This window comes from Candoia aspera, chromosome 15, assembly GCF_035149785.1.
Source record: "Candoia aspera isolate rCanAsp1 chromosome 15, rCanAsp1.hap2, whole genome shotgun sequence".
Classification (NCBI taxonomy): domain Eukaryota; kingdom Metazoa; phylum Chordata; class Lepidosauria; order Squamata; family Boidae; genus Candoia; species Candoia aspera.
The window spans coordinates 10,911,566-10,929,121 of record NC_086167.1 but is presented as its reverse complement, the minus strand read 5'-3'; the positions used below and the strand labels follow the sequence as shown (position 1 = coordinate 10,929,121).

The window sequence follows — 17,556 nt, the reverse complement described above, 5'->3', positions numbered from 1 at the left end:
TTTGGAGACTTTCTTCCTCTTTTGATCACTGGTGAGCCCTGGTAAGAAACAGTTAAGTAGGGAAAATGGAGCTGAATTTCAAAGGTCAAGGTTGTAGAGCATGTTTTCAATAACTTATTGATGGTGCTTCACAGCACGCATGTACTACTCTCAAAGCTGTTGTCATTACAGTAAATATTTTTGCACAATGTTTATTGTGTTGCTAGCCTAATGGCTTTGGTCCAGCTAGGTGGCAATATCTAGTTGATCCTGAAGGGCTAAGTAGGATCAGAACTGGTTATTCCTTGGAGGGGAGATCCTCAGGAAGCCCCAGGGCTATGTAGACTGGGAAGTTGAGAAGGCATCCTGGAAGAAGACAAGGAAAAACCACTTCCCTATTGTTGCCATGAGAGTTACATGGGTGTGCAAGTTCTTTTGTCCCAGAAGAAATACAGCTCATTTTTCACCTCTGCATTACTACCCCCTTTGAGATGAGGAAGAAGAGCAGGGAAGGGCTGGTCTGGCTAGGAATGTGATAGAGCTAAAGCACACAATCCTACCCACATGTATTTTTCAGTCCTGATCAATCTTGGTCTATAGTTTCTCCACCTTAATTCCTTGCCAGGAAAAATCCCACCACTCTGATGTCTTTCTGCTAATAGGGCTGAAGGTCTTTCACTATGAAAGCTGCCAGGCCCAGTTCAGTGATTCACATTTGGGGCAGACATCCAACACATCCTGATTCTGATGAGCAGGCGCCTGCATTTTTTTACCCAGCTTTCTGACCACTAGATAGAGTTGGGCATCTTAAGCTGATGTAGAACTGTGCCGCATAGTCATAGCCTGTTATTTCCTTCCTCCTGATGTCCAAATGCTTCTTACAATTCAACGCAGATTGCTCTCAATCTCTTTATTGGGTAGGAATAAATTCATACAACTATGTAAGGTAAAGGTAAAGGTTTCCCTTGACGTAAAGTCCAGTCGTGTCCGACTCTAGGGGGCGGTGCTCATCTCCGTTTCTAAGCCTTGGAGCCGGCGTTGTCCCTAAGGACCCGTCCGTGGTCATGTGGCCGGCATGACTCACGGAACGCCGTTACCTTCCCGCCGAAGCGGTACCTATTGATCTACTCACATTTGCCTGTTTTCGAACTGCTAGGTGAGCAGGAGCTGGGACGAGCAACGGGAGCTCACCCCGCCGCGCGGTTTCGAACCGCCGACCTTCCGATCGGCAGCTCAGCGGTTTAACTCGCAGTGCCACCGCGTCCCCTCATACAACTATGACTAGGTAATAAATTAGAACAAAACCCATAACTCAGTTTTCAAAAATATACCATTGCATGTATACAAAAAGAAGAGAAAAAAGAAAAGAAAAAATGAAAGGAACTCCCAACTTTCCTTACCACTGACCATATTCCCTGAAGATGCTGGGAGTTAAAGTTCAACAATACTTGAGTAGGCTCATAGAACACAGTAGACTAGGCTAAAATGCTGGACCTTCTTCAGATGTTCCGTGGGTACTTTGGGTCATCTTGAACAGCTTCCAGTTCAGAGGATTTACTTCCAGAAACTGCTGACCTGCCCCTGGAATGGCATGTTCTGGAAAGCACAGACATTCCTATTCTTAAACCATCCAGGGATGCTTTAATTTAATGGACCTCAATGCAATTTTTATTTATTATTTTTTATCCCGCCTTTATTATTTTTATAAATAACTCAAGGCAGCAAAGATACATAATACCCCTTCCTCCTCCTAGTTTCCCCACAACAACTCTGTGAGGTGAGTTGGGCTGAGAGAGAGGGACTGGCCCAAGGTCACCCAGCTGACTTGCATGCCTAAGGCGGGACTAGAACTCACAGACTCCTGGTTTCTAGCCTGGTGCCTTAAACCACTAGACCAAACTGGCAATGGACTTCTGATCCAGAGGACCAAATTTCCAGAACAATTCATGTCACTTGTGTAATGTTATTACGTAAGTGGTGTGATTTGCATGACAATATTGCAAATTGCTACAAATAGGATCTGCGGGGTTTGCATAATGCTGTTGGTGTGCAAATGAAGTAGATTGATATGATGTACTTCAATATTCAGTGGACATTTGTGAATAATGGACATTCCATCCCTGCAGTTGGTCCATTGAAATGAGTTTTCCCTGATCTTAATGTTGGGCATTGCAAGCTGTGGGAACATTGCAATGGTATTCTGCTAGGCAGGGTTTGGGCTGAAATGCAGTGTTTGTGTAGAGGCTTGTGGGAGATGGACAGCATTAGTTTGCGACTGGAATCTACTACCATTCCTAATTTGCAAGAAATGAGCAAGAAGCTGGAGCTGAAGGAGAATCTGAATTAACTTCCCAGTCTTGTCCAACATCACAGCATCTGGTTGTTCGAAGGCTTTTATCATGAGCAAGACAGCGTATTTGTGCCTCTGTAGGAACCATTTGAGTTGAGCTTGAAGGCACCTGACGTTTTCCTGCTAATAGCCATAAATTATGCATTGTTTTTAACTGCAGAGTCATGGCCCAGTTCCACCCAGCCCTTTCATGCTTCTTGAGCAACTTTGAAACATACATTAAAGTAGTTCTGGTCTGCACATTACCTTGGGGCACTACCGTGAACATCAGAACAAGATTCCTCTTTCTTCAGCTCTCGGCAGGATCCAGGGATAAGTTCTCAAGATGCCATGCTTCAAGCTTCAGCTCTCTGACTCTAAAAGTTAGTGTAGGGAAGAGATGCATCAGTTTTAATATTGCTTCATGCTCAGGAATATCAGACCGATCACATGGACACCAAGGCGCAGTCCAGGGTGTGATTGTTTAAGTCACATCCTGCAGCTGCAGGAGACATTTTGAATGACTGCTGCTCTGTTGAAGGACAGTTGTGTTGTGAAGGTCATTCTGGAGAAGCTATGCTAGTGATGTCACCAGAAGAGGCAGAGCCAAATCTTTCCAGCCCATTGCTCTGTTTTGAAGGAGACTGTGGCTAGGAGTGGGAATGGGAAGCAAAGTGTTTCTGGATTTACCCTTACACCTTCTCCCAGAGGCCAAAAATGGTCCAAAATCCTGCTGCCAAGTTTTAGCAAGAAAATGGCTAAATTTCAATGGCACAATTTCAGGCCTTTTTTTTTTTCAGGGCTTCATCTGAGGCTGGTTTCAAAAGGTTTATGATCCCAAAAATGTCTTGTTTCTATTCTACCTTGAAGTCTTGCAAAAAGAGGAAGGGAAGGGAAGGGAAGGGAGGGGAAGGGAAGGGGGACAGTGAGAAGGGAGGGAGGGAGGGAGGGAGGGGAGGGCCTGTCCAAGGATTTGTTTGTTCATTTGCAAGTCTTTTCAGCCACTCCACTTAAACTGACTCTGCTCATAATTCCCCAGCTTCATAACTTAGGATAAAAACAGTCAAGACAAATAGATAAGATAAATATAACATTATCAGTAACATAATCAAATTAAAAACTAAAAACCGTAACGCCTACCTGTACCTAAACCAGGAATCTAAACATTCAAAACCTCTAGGCCACTGTGTCATGCAGAAGGCTGGTCACAGCAACCCTGTTCCCATTTGGCCATTCATTGGGCCATTTTGTCACTCAGACATGGCTGCTTGGTGCTGGAGAACCACAAATAGGGTGCTGGGGGCCACAGGGCGCACCTCAACTGCACGTTGCCCATCCCTGCTCTAGGACATGGGTACTTCAGGTACCGTGCCGTGAATAATAATAAGGCTCTTCCAGTGAAGCAGCGGTGAAATGCTGGTTCTGGAGAGCAGGGTTGGTGGGCAGATGTGGCTCCAACTTACAGTCCGGAAGCTGGGGGTCCAGGGTGGGAGCCTCTTTGCTCCTGCCCTTCATCTCAGGTCTTTGAGGAGGACCACAAGTAATCTAAAAGCGGCAGCCACAAAGACATTTAGCTGAAGACTAATATCTTGCTGCTGCTGTCTTCTTCAACCAACTGTCTCTCTCTGTAACTGTAACCACATTGCACCAGGTGACTGAAAAAAAGGACCCTGCCGGCGCTGTTCACGTCGTGACAAATATGCGTGGCATCTTGAGCCAAGAGCAGCCTTTCAAAGCAAACTAAAAATTCCAGAGCTGAGCTGGCACCCCCCTTCCCTCCCCAATCCGTCATTCTCCTCAAGCAGGCTCTGTGAGCTGCTCAGTGTGACAGGAGGGCAAAGCCAAGCTCTTGCAGAAAGGTCGAGTTTAAAGGGTGCCTTCAAAGATTAAAAAAAGAAGGGGAAGAAGAATCTGCATGCCGTTTTGTGTCCTCAAAGCTCTCAAATAGCAAAGGGTGGGAAGAGACAATTGCAGGGCTACAGACCCAGCTGTTTATAGGCCTGTGTGTATGTTCCTGGGGGTGGATGGGCTTGGGGTGAACGCAGAATCCTTCCAACTCTTTAAACATTTCTGAGATGATAGTTTTGACAAATTACTTTTGAGGTGTGCTTGTCCTCCAAGGCAGTCAGTGTTTCTGGAGACTCACAGATGATTCCAAGTCCTTCAGATGTCCTTGCACCGGGAACAGATTTTCAGTGTTCTCCCCCACGCAAACACTAACCCTTCCCCATCACTCTGCCTGATGGATTTCTCCAGCAATAGGATTTTACTTTTCTGTTAACATTTACTCAAGGCTATTCTGTCTTGTTTTCCTAAGGAAAGTAGATATTTCAACCATAACACAAGATCCTCTTTGCATTATTTTACCTTGGGGGTTGGCAACGGGAATTGAGGAGTGAGCAGAGCTCATTCTGTCTCCTGAAATGTTTGTCAATGGGGCAGGGGGGAGATAGGGAATGGGGGTGCTGCACTGGGGCAGAATTCTCTGCAGGTATGAGAAGGAGCTTGGCTGGTGCAAGGGAGCCAACTGGAGGAATGCAATAAGGCGGTATTGCAGGATTATGAAGGAGCTGTCATTCTGTTTGGTTGAAAGCTGTCCAAGGGTCAATCCCCAGTTACAAGATCAAGCTAGCAAGCCAGACTACGCAACCCAAATAGACAAACAGTCTGAGTCAACAGAAAGCCCTTCTGTATATATGATGTGGATTTGCAGAAGACCCTTAAGAAGACCAATTAAAGCTGCCCCCCTGCCTCATCTATCCAAAGGAAAATAGCAGATGACGACCAATGATCTCCAGCTTCATTTGAGATGTGAAGTCTGCGCTTGCTCAGAAGTACAGGGGGAGGCTCACCTTCTCCAAGGCATAAATTAGGCAAGCAAATCATTGTAGGTGGAAAGCTAGCATATCAGGAGAAAGGCTGAGTTGGCTCATCTCCTGGATATCTGTCTTTCTGCCCATACATACAAGAACTCATTATATGGATGAGCCCTCTATCTAGCGTGGTGTTTCCCTTGAAGATGTGTGGCTTGGCCACTTGAAGATGTGTGGACTTCAACTCCCAGAATTCCCCATCCAGCATCTTAAAATGTGGACTGCTGGCTGGGGAATTCTAGGAGTTGAAGTCCACGAATGCTGGCTAGGGAATTCTGGGAGTTGAAGTCCACACATCTTCATGTGGCCAAGGTTGAGAAACACTGGGCTAGCGTTTGAAAAAGTACATAGCCCATAGATTTTACCAGCACTGAAAAAACTGGGCCATTTTCAAAATGTGTAATATTCTTCTTGCTGTGGACGTATATTTCATTAATTAGTCAATTTTAGGAATCTTTTTCATGTTACTGAATGTCTGTTACAAAGCCTTTTTTTTTATGGTACATGGAATATTTGTGCCGTGCTGGTGGGCCTTGTCACATGGCCAATACAAAAGACATGACCAATACAAAGCAGTAATTTAGCTCTTCAGATAGTGTAAATAAATCTGACATTACTGCGGGAAATAGCAAAAGTCTACAGACGTATCATTTTGTGGTACCCATTATCAAGCAGTGTTTTGCTTTATTTCTTAAAATATGTACCTCTCCTTTCTATCTGTGGATGGTCAGGGAATGGTAACATACAAAATAACAATTTAAACATAAAAGCAACCAGGCAGAAAATGTCAATAAACCCAACCACCATATTGCAACAAAAAAGCAATTTGCAACACAGTGTTGACCAAATTGCAATATTTATAGTAATTATACATCAGCGGATTCAGCCAACAACCTGTCTGAATTGCCACATCTTTGTCTGCCAGTAGAAAGTCATTGGGGAAGAGTCAGTCCAGCCTGGAGACCTGAAGATATGTTGGGACAACCACTTCCCAGAAGGTCCCATAAGCAGGAGTTGGGCTGGGTTAGAACAACCTGCCCATGGCAAGGAATTGCAAAGCTCAAGAAGCAGCTACTAAGGAAATCCCTCTAGTGTTTGTCCTCTCTCACTTATTGATTGACTTCTCAATGGAAGATTTATTGGCTGGTTAGAAGAATACCTAACCCTGCTCTTCTAAACAGTGGGCAGATAGTAGATAGTGGGTATTTTTTTGATTTCCCACCAAAGTTATTTCAGATGTTGGACCGAAAGACAGGCAGACGTCTTCTGGAGATCTTCAAGCATGATCAGGCTAAGGAGGGATCAATTCTACTTTTATGGTTTCAGAACACGTAGTTAGTTGCAGGTTGCATGATACATTGGAGGGAGGGGAAGACGGAGGGAGGGAGGGAGGGAGGGAGGGAGGAAGGACCCCAAAGTATGTCAAATGGGTTAAATCCAAGTCAAATTGTTTATTCTGGGAAATGATCATTTTTAAAAAGGAAAGCCAAACACAGAAAGAGTATCTGAAGTTGGTTGGTGAAATCATAAGCATCTACCTACAAGTGGCAATCCATTTATTTAAGTGCGTCTATGTACACTTTGTGGGGTCTGCTTCCTCTGCTAATTTTAAACAGAAATCTTTGCTGCAAATCCAAGGTGACACAGGATTACCAGGAGATGAGACAGGGGAAGATTTCTCATCATTGGAGGTGCCTAAGCATTGAATTCAGAACTCAAATCTTGCTTGTAGTATGAATCCATATTTGGCTGTATGGCTAGCCCAAAAAAAGTACATGAGACAATTGTTTGAGGATCCAACATTGCAGATTTTCTTATCTTAGTCACGTCAACCTTGCAGGGCGGAATTTATGGAGAAATAGCTGCCATTTTCCAAGATGGCAGCCTCACAGGTATGAGTACAGGTAGTACTCGCTTAATGACCACAGTAGGGACAGGAATTTTGGTTGCTAAGTGATGTCATGAAGCAAGGCACCATGTGACCAGACCCGATTTTATGACCATTTTGCGGCAGTTGTGAAGCAAGTCACCACAGATGTAAAGTGAATCACGGCAGTTGTAAAGCGAATCAATCATTTCCAATTGATTTTTTGGATCAGAAGCCAGCTTAGGTTGCAAATTGCAATCATGTGACCATGGGACGCTGCAAGCGATTGTAAATGCGAGCCAAGTGCCCAAATAGCAATCACGTGACCGCAGGGGTGGTGCGACTGTCATAACTTCAAGGACGGGTCGGAAGTAACTTTTGTAGCCCCATTGTATCTCCAAACCGTCATTAAACGAAAGGTTGTTAAGCGAGGACCGCCTGTATAAGCAAGGGTCCGTGAATTATTGTGTGCTGAGATAAGATAGAAGCTTCTGGGGTCAAGAAGCCATAAAAATTGTTCCAGGTTTCTAGTGGCTGCATGTTTTCTGGGGAGTGAAGTCCAGTTCCTCTGAACAGAACCATCTTGAAAGAAGCTGGACTATCTCGTTGCCTCTTGCACAAGCCAAGATCTAACTGTGGCACTTCACAAAGGAGGAGAGAGCATTACATTATTGCAAAGGTGTACCCATGGCAGGATTCAAGCAGAGGGTTACACTCAGCACTGGGTTAAATTTAGGGGATTAAGTTGCTTCTCCCAAATCTATGTTTCTGTGATTTTTATGGATTCCATGAAGTTTGCTCCAGGGCTTTACCACATCTTCTCTTTTGTCATCTAATCAGAAAATTAATTCAAATGCTTACCAATGTAAGACAATAAAAAGCAGAGTTATCGCTGCTTTCCTGGAGGGTTAATATCTGCAAAAATTGATGTTTTTAGAAGTGCGGTGGCCTAAACGATGCGCTTAAAATTCTCTTCCAAAGAGGTGACAGAAAATTAGCGAGGCGGGAATTGTTTCAGGGAAGTAATCTGATCATTTCTTCATTAAAATTCTGTTAGGTTTGCCATAAATGAAGGGGGCTTCAGAACCAGAGAGAATTAAAATGTATACTGGAAGGACTTAAAAAAAGGAGAAAAAGTCCAAAATTACAAACAGCTCCAGGTGGTTTGTTATTTTTTTTTTAAATGACCGCTTTGTCCCTCCTTCAAGCTTTAAATAAAAACGTCGCATTTCTGTTCATGCGGTTTGGAAGTGGCTATCATGTTGATCGCTTCAAGGTGTCATCCCAGTATTTGGATTTCTAGTTTACGTTTTATAAAGGGGCTCAAGTTAATTAGCTTTAGTTAATTGTTCTATGTCTTTAATGGGTCTTAGTTTTTCCTTTTGCACACAGGCAACCCTCTTAGTCCATTCATTGATATTAACTAAAGCTGGATTGGGTAGGAAGTAAACAAAAGGGGCATTGACCTCATGGTCTTTTTTAAGCCACACTTTCCAGAGCCATGATAATTGGTGAGAGCTGATTGCCAACTTATAAGATGATGCAACTTAGAAAAACTTCAAGTGAGAAGTCTTATATTTTTTTCAGTTTAGGAAATGACAGATAGGGGAATTGAAATTAGGCGTGAGAAATGGAGAGAGAAAGGTTTTGGTTTTGTTTAAAAAAAAAAAAGATGTATTTTTCCCAGTTATACAGACGTGTCTGGCAGAAACCGTTCACTGTACAGATGTCATCATTCAGGTGGATGGATGAATTATTCCAAAAATGCACAGATTGAAATATTAGGATCTGTCTTCTGAGCTGAAAATTATGCAACTCTTTCTGAAGTCATCTGCAGATGCGGTTGGGGTCAAACATAATTTGAAGGAAATGGACAGTTTGCAAAATGAGGAGAGGGATGAAATAGATGGCTTCTTTATTTGGACAAGTCCGGTTTCCATTGTTAGCTGGGCGACCTATTGTTTTCAAGGAAATTACTCCAATTAAGTGTGTTTAGGACCTCATCAGAATTTTCATACAGGTAGTCCTCGACTTATGACCACAGCTGGGACTAGAACTTCTGTTGATAAGCAAGGTGGTTGTTAAGTGAGTCATGCCTGATTTTATGACCTTTTTTGCCATGGTCATTAAGTGAATAACCATGGTCAATAAGCAAATCACTGCAGTCATTAAGCGAATGCGGCTTCCCCCATTGACTGCTTGTCGGAAGCCAGCTGGGAAGGTTGCAAATGGTGATCACGTGACCCCGGGATGCTGCAACCGTCATAAGTGTGAGCCAGTCACCAGGAACCTGAATTTTGATCACATGACCATGCCACATTTGTAAGTGAGGACCTGCCTCAAGTCACTTTTTTCAGCACTGTCGTAACTTCAGACGGTCGCTAGGTGAATGGTCGTAAGTCAAGGACTACCTGTAGTACAATTCTGTTATTCTACCTTAGTCTAAGGTAGAATTCTTGGAGTTCCTGCCATACCTATTTCTTGACCTGCCTATCTCAAAGAACTGACATAAATCTGGAAAGCCTGTCCAAGTTCCTCTTGGTCCCATTTTATACCAAAAAATATCAAAGTGGGTTTATTCTGAGTTTCTTTCTCATGCTTCCCGCTTTCTTAGGGCTGTATCATCTTTTCTGCATGCCGCCCATAACTGCTCACTCCTTCCTTCCCCAGGTTCTACATTCTTTTACACCTAATCACTATACCACCTTGGGGAAAATGATGAATTTTTAAAAATGTGTTGGCCAGTTCAGAATGATTTGAGCAGTGTTTCTCAACCTTGGCCACTTGAAGATGGGTGGACTTCAACTCCCAGCATGGCTGGCTGGGGAATTCTGGGAGTTGAAGTCCACCCATCTTCAAGCGGCCAAGGTTGAGAAACACTGGGCTAGAGTCTTGATGACTGTAATAGATGTGCTAAAATGGGGAGCTTGCTTAAGTGGTTGCAAAGCTCGGGCAAGGCATGTGCCTCAGTAATTTTTTTTTTTTTTTGCAGAAATGTAAGTTCAGATGGTGCTGAAGCCCGCCGAAGACTCCGGGAATGTGAAGGCTTGGTGGATGCTCTTCTTCATGCATTGCAGTCTGCAGTGGGCAAAAAAGATACAGATAACAAGGTAATCTCCCGGCTCCATTATCTGAAAGGGAGTCATAGTTTGGAGGAGAAACCCTTGCCTTTATTAGGTGTGAATTTTTTTAGAAGGTAGAAGACGTGGGATGTGCTGAGGGCATATGATCTCAGCATGGAGGTTTAGATGTTTCTGCCTGTTGGGCTGGGGATTGTGCTGGCAAATGCTTCAAACAGCCTTCCCTGACCTTGTGCCCTCAACAGAGAATCTGTGGGTAATGCTGGCTTTAAAAAACAACCAGGCCTTGCTTCTTAAAATTTCGGTCCTCTCTTATTAAAAGGTCATTCCTTTTGCACCTCCTGGTTTGCCACAGTCACTTCACCACAATCTGCTGGATAAGCCACAGTTGCCAGGCTGGATCTTTAGGCACCTTCGGGCCTAAAGCAAACACAGCTAGCTAAGGCAAAGTCAAGCGAATCACAGGAGGATTTAGCATCATGTTTAAGTCCTATCATCTCCTGCACTACAACTTACCCACCTGTCCTAGAATTTTGGGGTCTTTTCTCATCCCAAGTTGGGGTGGATTTGATGTACAAGTCTTCTCCAGACTTAGATGGAGTAGGTGATGATTGAAGTTGAGGAATGAGGAATGGCCTGAGATAAGGCCTCTGCTCTGAAGTCAGAATGCTCTGTTCCTTTGGGCCAAACCACTGGTCCAGTGGTCCTTGACCTGGGGCAATTACCACTGTTCAAGTCCATCTCGCCAAGGTTTCAGACAGAGTCCTTCTCCAAAGGTGTGCAGAATCAAGCTTGCCAAGTTCTACCTACCAGTCTTATCCTCTACTGCCCAGCTGCTGGCAGTCTGTGAATGTGTGTATGTTTTGGGGTGGGGTGGGCAGGGACCGGGACACATTCCAGCCAAGCTACCATGTGGAATGTAGACACTTTTGCTGCTGCTTCCAGATCCTCAACAAGCCCTAACAAATCAAGCTGCCCCGTGGTCTTTCTCTTTTTTGCCATCTGTAACTCATTAGCTAGAGATTGAACCTGGAGAGAGGACGGGCAGGGCTCCCACCTCCCGTGTAGGCTTTCTGGCTTTGAGCGGGAGCACAGATGCATACTGTAAAATATCATTTCCCTCCAGCTACTTTACAAATGGTGAGTGTTTGCTTTGATGGGTTTTCCTTTTATTAAAAGCTAGAAGTCACTCCTCTGCTGGCCTGCTATGCTGGTTACTCCATTGGAAAGGGTAGCAGGGAGTGGGAAAGAGCCTTCTTTGGCTTGACACCATGGAAGATTCACAGCCAGCCAGAGTAGGAGATCCTAGGTTAGGTGGAAGTTAGTCTGATTTGGGTGAAGGTCGTGATCTCTGCCTTTTCAAAGCCTTTGCAGCATCTCTGAGGACCTTTCAGATTGTGACGCTTCTGTGACGTCTTACCTCTTTTTCTTTTGGAACCTCCTGGCCTCAGTCGGTAGAGAACTGCATCTGCATCATGAGGAATCTCTCCTACCACGTCCACAAAGAAGTTCCCGGAGCCGACAAGTACCGAGAACTAGAAAACAACCAACTGGGGAGTCTTGGAGGAACTCAGAAGAAGAAGAAAGATGATGCAGGCTGCTTTGGTGGAAAAAAGGCCAAAGGTGTGTGTCGTTCTACCGTCTTGGAGAGATGGGGCAGGTTACACCCAGCCGGTGATCTCGTTGCAGAACTGGCTAGGCCTATGCCAGCCTTTTCCAGTGTGGTGCCCTCCAGTTGCCTTGGGACTCCAAGTCCCAGAATTCCAAGCAAGCTAGCCTGGTCGATGATCCGGGATGCTGTGTGTCGCATTTCAGTGACATCTTAGAAGCCACCATTTTCCTGTTCCTGCTTGGAACTGCAGGCAGATTTTAATCTCTCCTGAATTTTTCCTCTTCAGCGTGATCTTTGGAACTCATTGATCAGGGAGATGGTTGCTCTGCTCGGCTGCCCTCCCTTATCTATTTCTACCCTTACCAATCTCTTTCTCCTCCTCCTCCTCCTCCTGCCTCTCCAACTAAAGAGGGAGATAGTCATGTCAAGAATGTCTGTCTATATTTGAAGGCATTGTGAGAAGAGAGCCATATTAGTCTGCGGTTAATCTGAGGTGTAGCCCCAAATCAGGAGGAATCTGGTAGCACCTTTTCAGACTAACACATTTTATTAAAAGGCATAAGCTTTTGTGAGCTGCTTCAGTTTGGCATCTGCTGCACAAGCTTCTGTCTCTTCATAAAATGTGTTAGTCTGAAAAGGTGCTACCAGACTCCTGATTTTTCTCTGCATGTCGCCGTCCTGTTTTAAGGAACTGTGCTTCTACTGTGCAATACTCAAGACTCTAAACCCCTTAGGAGGAGGTTTAGATTCCTGCTGGGTCCTTTCCCTAAGAAGATGGCCAAGGCTAGCCGGGAATTCTGGGGGTTGCAGTCCTGCCTATCTGGATGATCAGGGTTACAGAAGGGTGCTGAATAATTGCCAGTGACGAGGGAAGTCGTTGAAACCTTAATCCACAGGGAGGCACACTCTATTGTTTTAGCCGGGGTGAGGTCACAGCATGATGCCACGGCAATGGTCATGCGAGAATATGCTGCGGCAAGGACACATACATTTATCTAAATTTTTCCAGTCCAAAAAGACGCCCCAGCAAACATTTGCCTCCAGATTAGGAGCTAGGGATGAGCAGAAGTAATCCAATCTTCAGGCATCTCTGTACACCTGCTTTGGAACATATCTTCAGCAAGACAATACAGGATGTGATTTGCATTTGTGCCCTGAGTCAGGATCCTTCCCTGGAATGTCATTTTAACTTAATCTGGGCTGAACCGGGCCAGCATGTGGCTGAGACCTAAAGGGTCATACGGTGCAGGTTTTTCAGGATCGACTCGCAGTGAATGCACAGACTTTGGTAATCTGGCACCTTTCTGAACAGCTGCTCCGCTGTTTGGACCAGGAAGCGTTTAGCAGTGATCTTGGCTGCTGGGCAAGCCCAGATACCTGACCACCATTATGGCAAAGAATGAGAGAGAAGGTGGAGGTACTTGGCAGACCAAAGGGGAATTTAGAGCACTGGCATACTCTGGTGTGTGTGTGTGTGTATCAGTTCAGGGTACAGATGGAGGCACACAACACTGGATGCTCTGCCATAGAGAGCTATCTCTGTATGTAGGAAACTAACATGCCAAGGAGAACACTGGTCTAAAATGAGTTCCCCTGATGGGCTGCATTTGTACATGCAGCACATTTACTACCACCAGCACCCCACCACACACCACACACATACATGCATACTACAGGTAGTCCTCAACTTACGACCGCAATTGGGACTGGAACATCTGTTGCTAAGCGAGGCGGTTGTTAAGTGAGTCATACCCAATTTTACGACCTTTTGTGCCGTGGTCGTTTCGCAAATCACCGCTGTAGTTAAGTGAATCGCCGTGGCCGTTAGGCAAATCCGGCTTCCCCCATTGACTTTGCTTGTCGGAAGCCGGCTGGGAAGGTTGCAAATGGTGATCGCCTGACACCGGAACACTGCAACCGTCGTACGTGCAAACTGTTTGCCAAGCACCTGAATTTTGATTACGTGACTGCGGGGACACTGTGACGGTTGTAAGTGCGAGGACCAGTCACAAGTCACTTTTCCCAGTGCCATTGTAACTTTGAATGGTCGCTAAACGAATGGTCGTAAGTCGAGGACCATCTCTACCCCAGTAGCATTGAATAATGCAGTTCAAAGAGAGAAAGTCCAGAGCCAGATCTACGGGATTGATGACCAAGTTGGAATATGTTGATCCAACCACTACAAGCCAGCCCCATTTTTTAGTCTCCTAAAATGAGGCCAGAGCTAACAACCTACAGATTTGTCTTGTGCCAGTCCTGTGCACAAGATCCATCAGCAGCTGATAAAGGTTTTGCCCGCTTCTCCCTGGTGGTCCAAAATCCTTTCTCCTCTACCCACCGCGAATCCCATTTGGGTTGGAGGTAGCCGACTCTTGGTTCCCTCCCAAGAGAACGCACAGTCTTGGGTGGGTTCACCCCAAATCAAGGCCAGAAGGAGAGCTGCGGGGACAGAGGAGCCCTTTGGGAAGCGGGCAGAGCCAAGGTGCCCCCTCCCATCTCAGATACTTCAAAGCTTTGGCTTGCCTCAGCTCACAGGTTTAAAATCGGCTTTGCGCAAGTTCTTGTCTGATTTTCCCTTTGGTTTAGCCTTCGCTTTTTGAAAACTTTTGTTTGTTTTCACTCTCCTCCCCCCCCCCCACTTGGGCTGCTTTTCTGGTTATTAGAGGAATGGTTCAATCAAGGTGAGTGTCCGTCTCTTTCTCCTCTCTCCCCCTGGTCCCCATTTCTTTTTTCTTCCTTTTTCCCCACTTGGCTAGATTTTTCTCTTCTTCCTCCCTTCAATATAAGGATAAAAGCTGGGAGAAACAATGGCTGGTCTCTTGCCTCGCTTTTTCCTGTCTGCATGCATCATTTCCTTTTTTTCCATCCTGCTTGTTTTCTCCACTGCCAGGGTATGCAAGAGGCTACGATGAATTTAGGGTGATTTTAGGGGAAGAAAGGGCAGATTTCAGAAGAGCTGGACCCAACAAGCAATGTTGCAAGTTGTGTTCCTTCCCCTCCTCCTCCTCTTCCTCCTTCATTGTGAAAAAAAATTCTCCTCCTTTCCTTTCCCCTTCTTCTTCTCTACTATTTATTATATTTAAAAATCTCCTCCTCCTCCTCCTCCTCCTCCTTTTCCTTCTCCATTATTATGAAAAAAATTCCCCTCTTCCTCTTCCTCCTCCTCCATCTTCAAAAAAAAAAAATCTCATCTTCCTTCTACTACAGTATGAAAAAAAAAAGTTCTCCTTCTCCTTGCCTTTCCCTTCTTCATTACTATGGGAAAAAAATCCTCCTCCTCCTCCTTTTTCATCTCTGGGACAACGTAAAGATATTTTATTAAAGACGCGTGCATCGTGACGCATGTGTTACTGGGCAAAGACAGCTCACCCTCCTGCCAGGTGGAATGTCTGTGGGGCCCAACTTTACACACATGATCCTGGAAATGCAGCGTATTTGTATTTCCTATTTCTGTCCAGGGAATCACAGAACTGTAGGTTTGGAAGGCTACTGAATCTCACACCCCTTGCTTGGGGCAGGAATCCAGATGAAAGGGAGAGATGCTTCCAGCAATGCCCAAAGAATGAGGCCACTCTGGTCCTTGTTAGGCAAACATAGGCTTGGCCCATTTCATGGATGGAATGCAGTTTAGGATGCAGATTCTGTGCAGTGAGGTTCAAGCCCCACAGCTGGGCAAGATGAACCAAGTAAGAACTAACCAGATTTCAGGAAGTTCTCTTTGACCCTTGCTTGGGGGAGAAAAGAAGAGCTTAAACGTCACCCATCACTGCTTCTCATTTTGACGTGCGTTCTGTCTTTATATGTGGGACTGAAGAATAAGCCTAGGTCTTTATGGGGTCTTCACCCAGGCCTTTGGCAAGAGTGAGACCCTTGCTTCATCGCACTTGCATCTTTCATGTTTATGTTTTATTGATTTTATGGTAATGTCTTCCTTTGATTGTTGTAGGCCACCCAGAGTCACCGAGAGTGGGGCAGCATAGAAGTTTAATAAGTCGTTATGGTTGGTCACACAGTCGGCCAGATGCTTAGACTGGATTTGGCATTTTTGTCTACCTATTGTCCTTCCCAAGGTCCTGGGAGGAGGAGGAGGAGGAGGAGGAGGAGGAGGATGTTACTATTATTATTATTATTATTATTATTATTATTATTATTATTATTATTATTTCCTAAGTCTTAATTGCTTTTTAAAGACTTCCATGGCATTTAACAATAGCCAAGCAATTTGCTGTTGCCACCTTCTGGAATACTTCTTTTAATTTCTCAGTCTAGCCTACAACTCTGCAATTTTCTGGTATCCCATCCTGATACTAATCAGCTCTTAACCAGATTCACTTTTTTTCCAATCACTCAAGATTGTCTGGGTGCAGCCTAGATTTTTTTTGCTCACTTGTTTGTTTATTTGTATAGCCACCCATCTCACGCTTGTGACTCTGGAATAAATTGGAGCTCATTCACATGAATGAGAATTACAAGGCTCTTTGGCCATTGGATCATTTAGGGAATGAGGACATGGTCCCAGGAGATGCCCAGGTGGAAATGTGGAAACTGGACATGCCCAGGGAAGGAATTTAGGGACCTTCAGGAAGATACGAATCACGGATACAAATGGAATTTGCTTGTTGTATGCAATGGAGAGGGGCATTCTCTGGTTTTGAAACTTATCTCTTCTAAGTTCCTCTTCTGTCTCTTTGCCTCTCCGGCGCTGTCTTCCATTCTGGCAGAAAATCCCGTCTTATTTCCACAGCTGGGAGGAGCAACAAGTTAGAGTTTTCCTCTTAGCTAAGCAGCTTGACTTGGCTGTCATTCCAGACTGTGGTGTTCTGTCACAGTGCCTGACAACTTGCTTTAGCGGTGTGCTGGCTGTTTCCCGAAGTAGGCTCCCACTGCCTTCCTGACGTGGTCATTGATAAAATGAAAATTTTTCATTTTCACTCAGTGTTTTCCCTTTTTTGCAGTAGTCAATAGAGTAAGTCAGGAGCTGGGTTGGCTGAGGAAGAGAGAAATCTGGGGACTCTCTTTCAACCTTGCATGCTGCTAGGAAGGAATGCCATTCCTCCGTTAAACCCCATCTACCCCACTTGGGCTGCAGAAATGTGTATGACACCAAATGAAAATTAACTGGTACAATGAGTATGATTGGAAGGAATAAAAATCCACAATCTGATCTCTCCCATTAAATCTGGATCATTATGTTTACCCAAAATAGGCAGATAAGAGCTTGATTCGCTGAGAGTCAGACAGCATATCCATTTAATATTATGGTTGCTGTTGATGATGACTTGTTAGAGGGGAAATGGAGAGGGGAGTAAAGATGAGCACTCTCCACCACTTGATTGTTTCCTTGTGGCATTCCTCCAACCCCATCAAGCTAGCTTTTGAAGAAGTTTAAAGGGTGTTCATGAGATGCATTGAACAAAAATTTCCACCAGGAATTTCCCCCAAGGTATACAATTCCAAGCGATGGAGCTAGAAATTGCCAAACCATTTAAAAGCAGCTTTATGTTTGTAATATGCCTGAATTTGTGAACCTCAGGAAGGAATTTTTACTTTATTTATTTTTATTTATTTCCTTTGCTGAGATTTTCCTCCTGGTAAGTTTTTTTTTTTTAAAGTAACCAAATCCTGCTGACCTTGTGTCTGGAAATGCCTCACTTGGTTGCCTTTAGGCAGGTAACTTTCTCAGCTTGAGAAAAGCTGATTTTTCTTTTGGAATTACATTTCATTTGTTTAGATTTGAGAGGAAAGTCTTTTAAAGGTTTTCCATGAGATATAAATTCTTGTGTATTAAGGCCTCTCATTGGCTTGAAAGACTGGAA

At 44.5% G+C, this 17,556-nt stretch overlaps 1 protein-coding gene across 1 annotated transcript in view; it reads left to right on the top strand.

Annotated features, from left to right (window-relative positions):
- ARVCF (ARVCF delta catenin family member) overlaps positions 1-17,556 on the top strand; it is a 161,714-nt gene that overhangs the window by 105,418 nt on the left and 38,740 nt on the right. The window contains exons 6-7 of the mRNA XM_063315283.1: positions 10,041-10,158; positions 11,580-11,751. Of these exons, the coding sequence (XP_063171353.1) occupies positions 10,041-10,158; positions 11,580-11,751 (290 nt within the window). The remainder of the gene's footprint in view (positions 1-10,040; positions 10,159-11,579; positions 11,752-17,556) is intronic.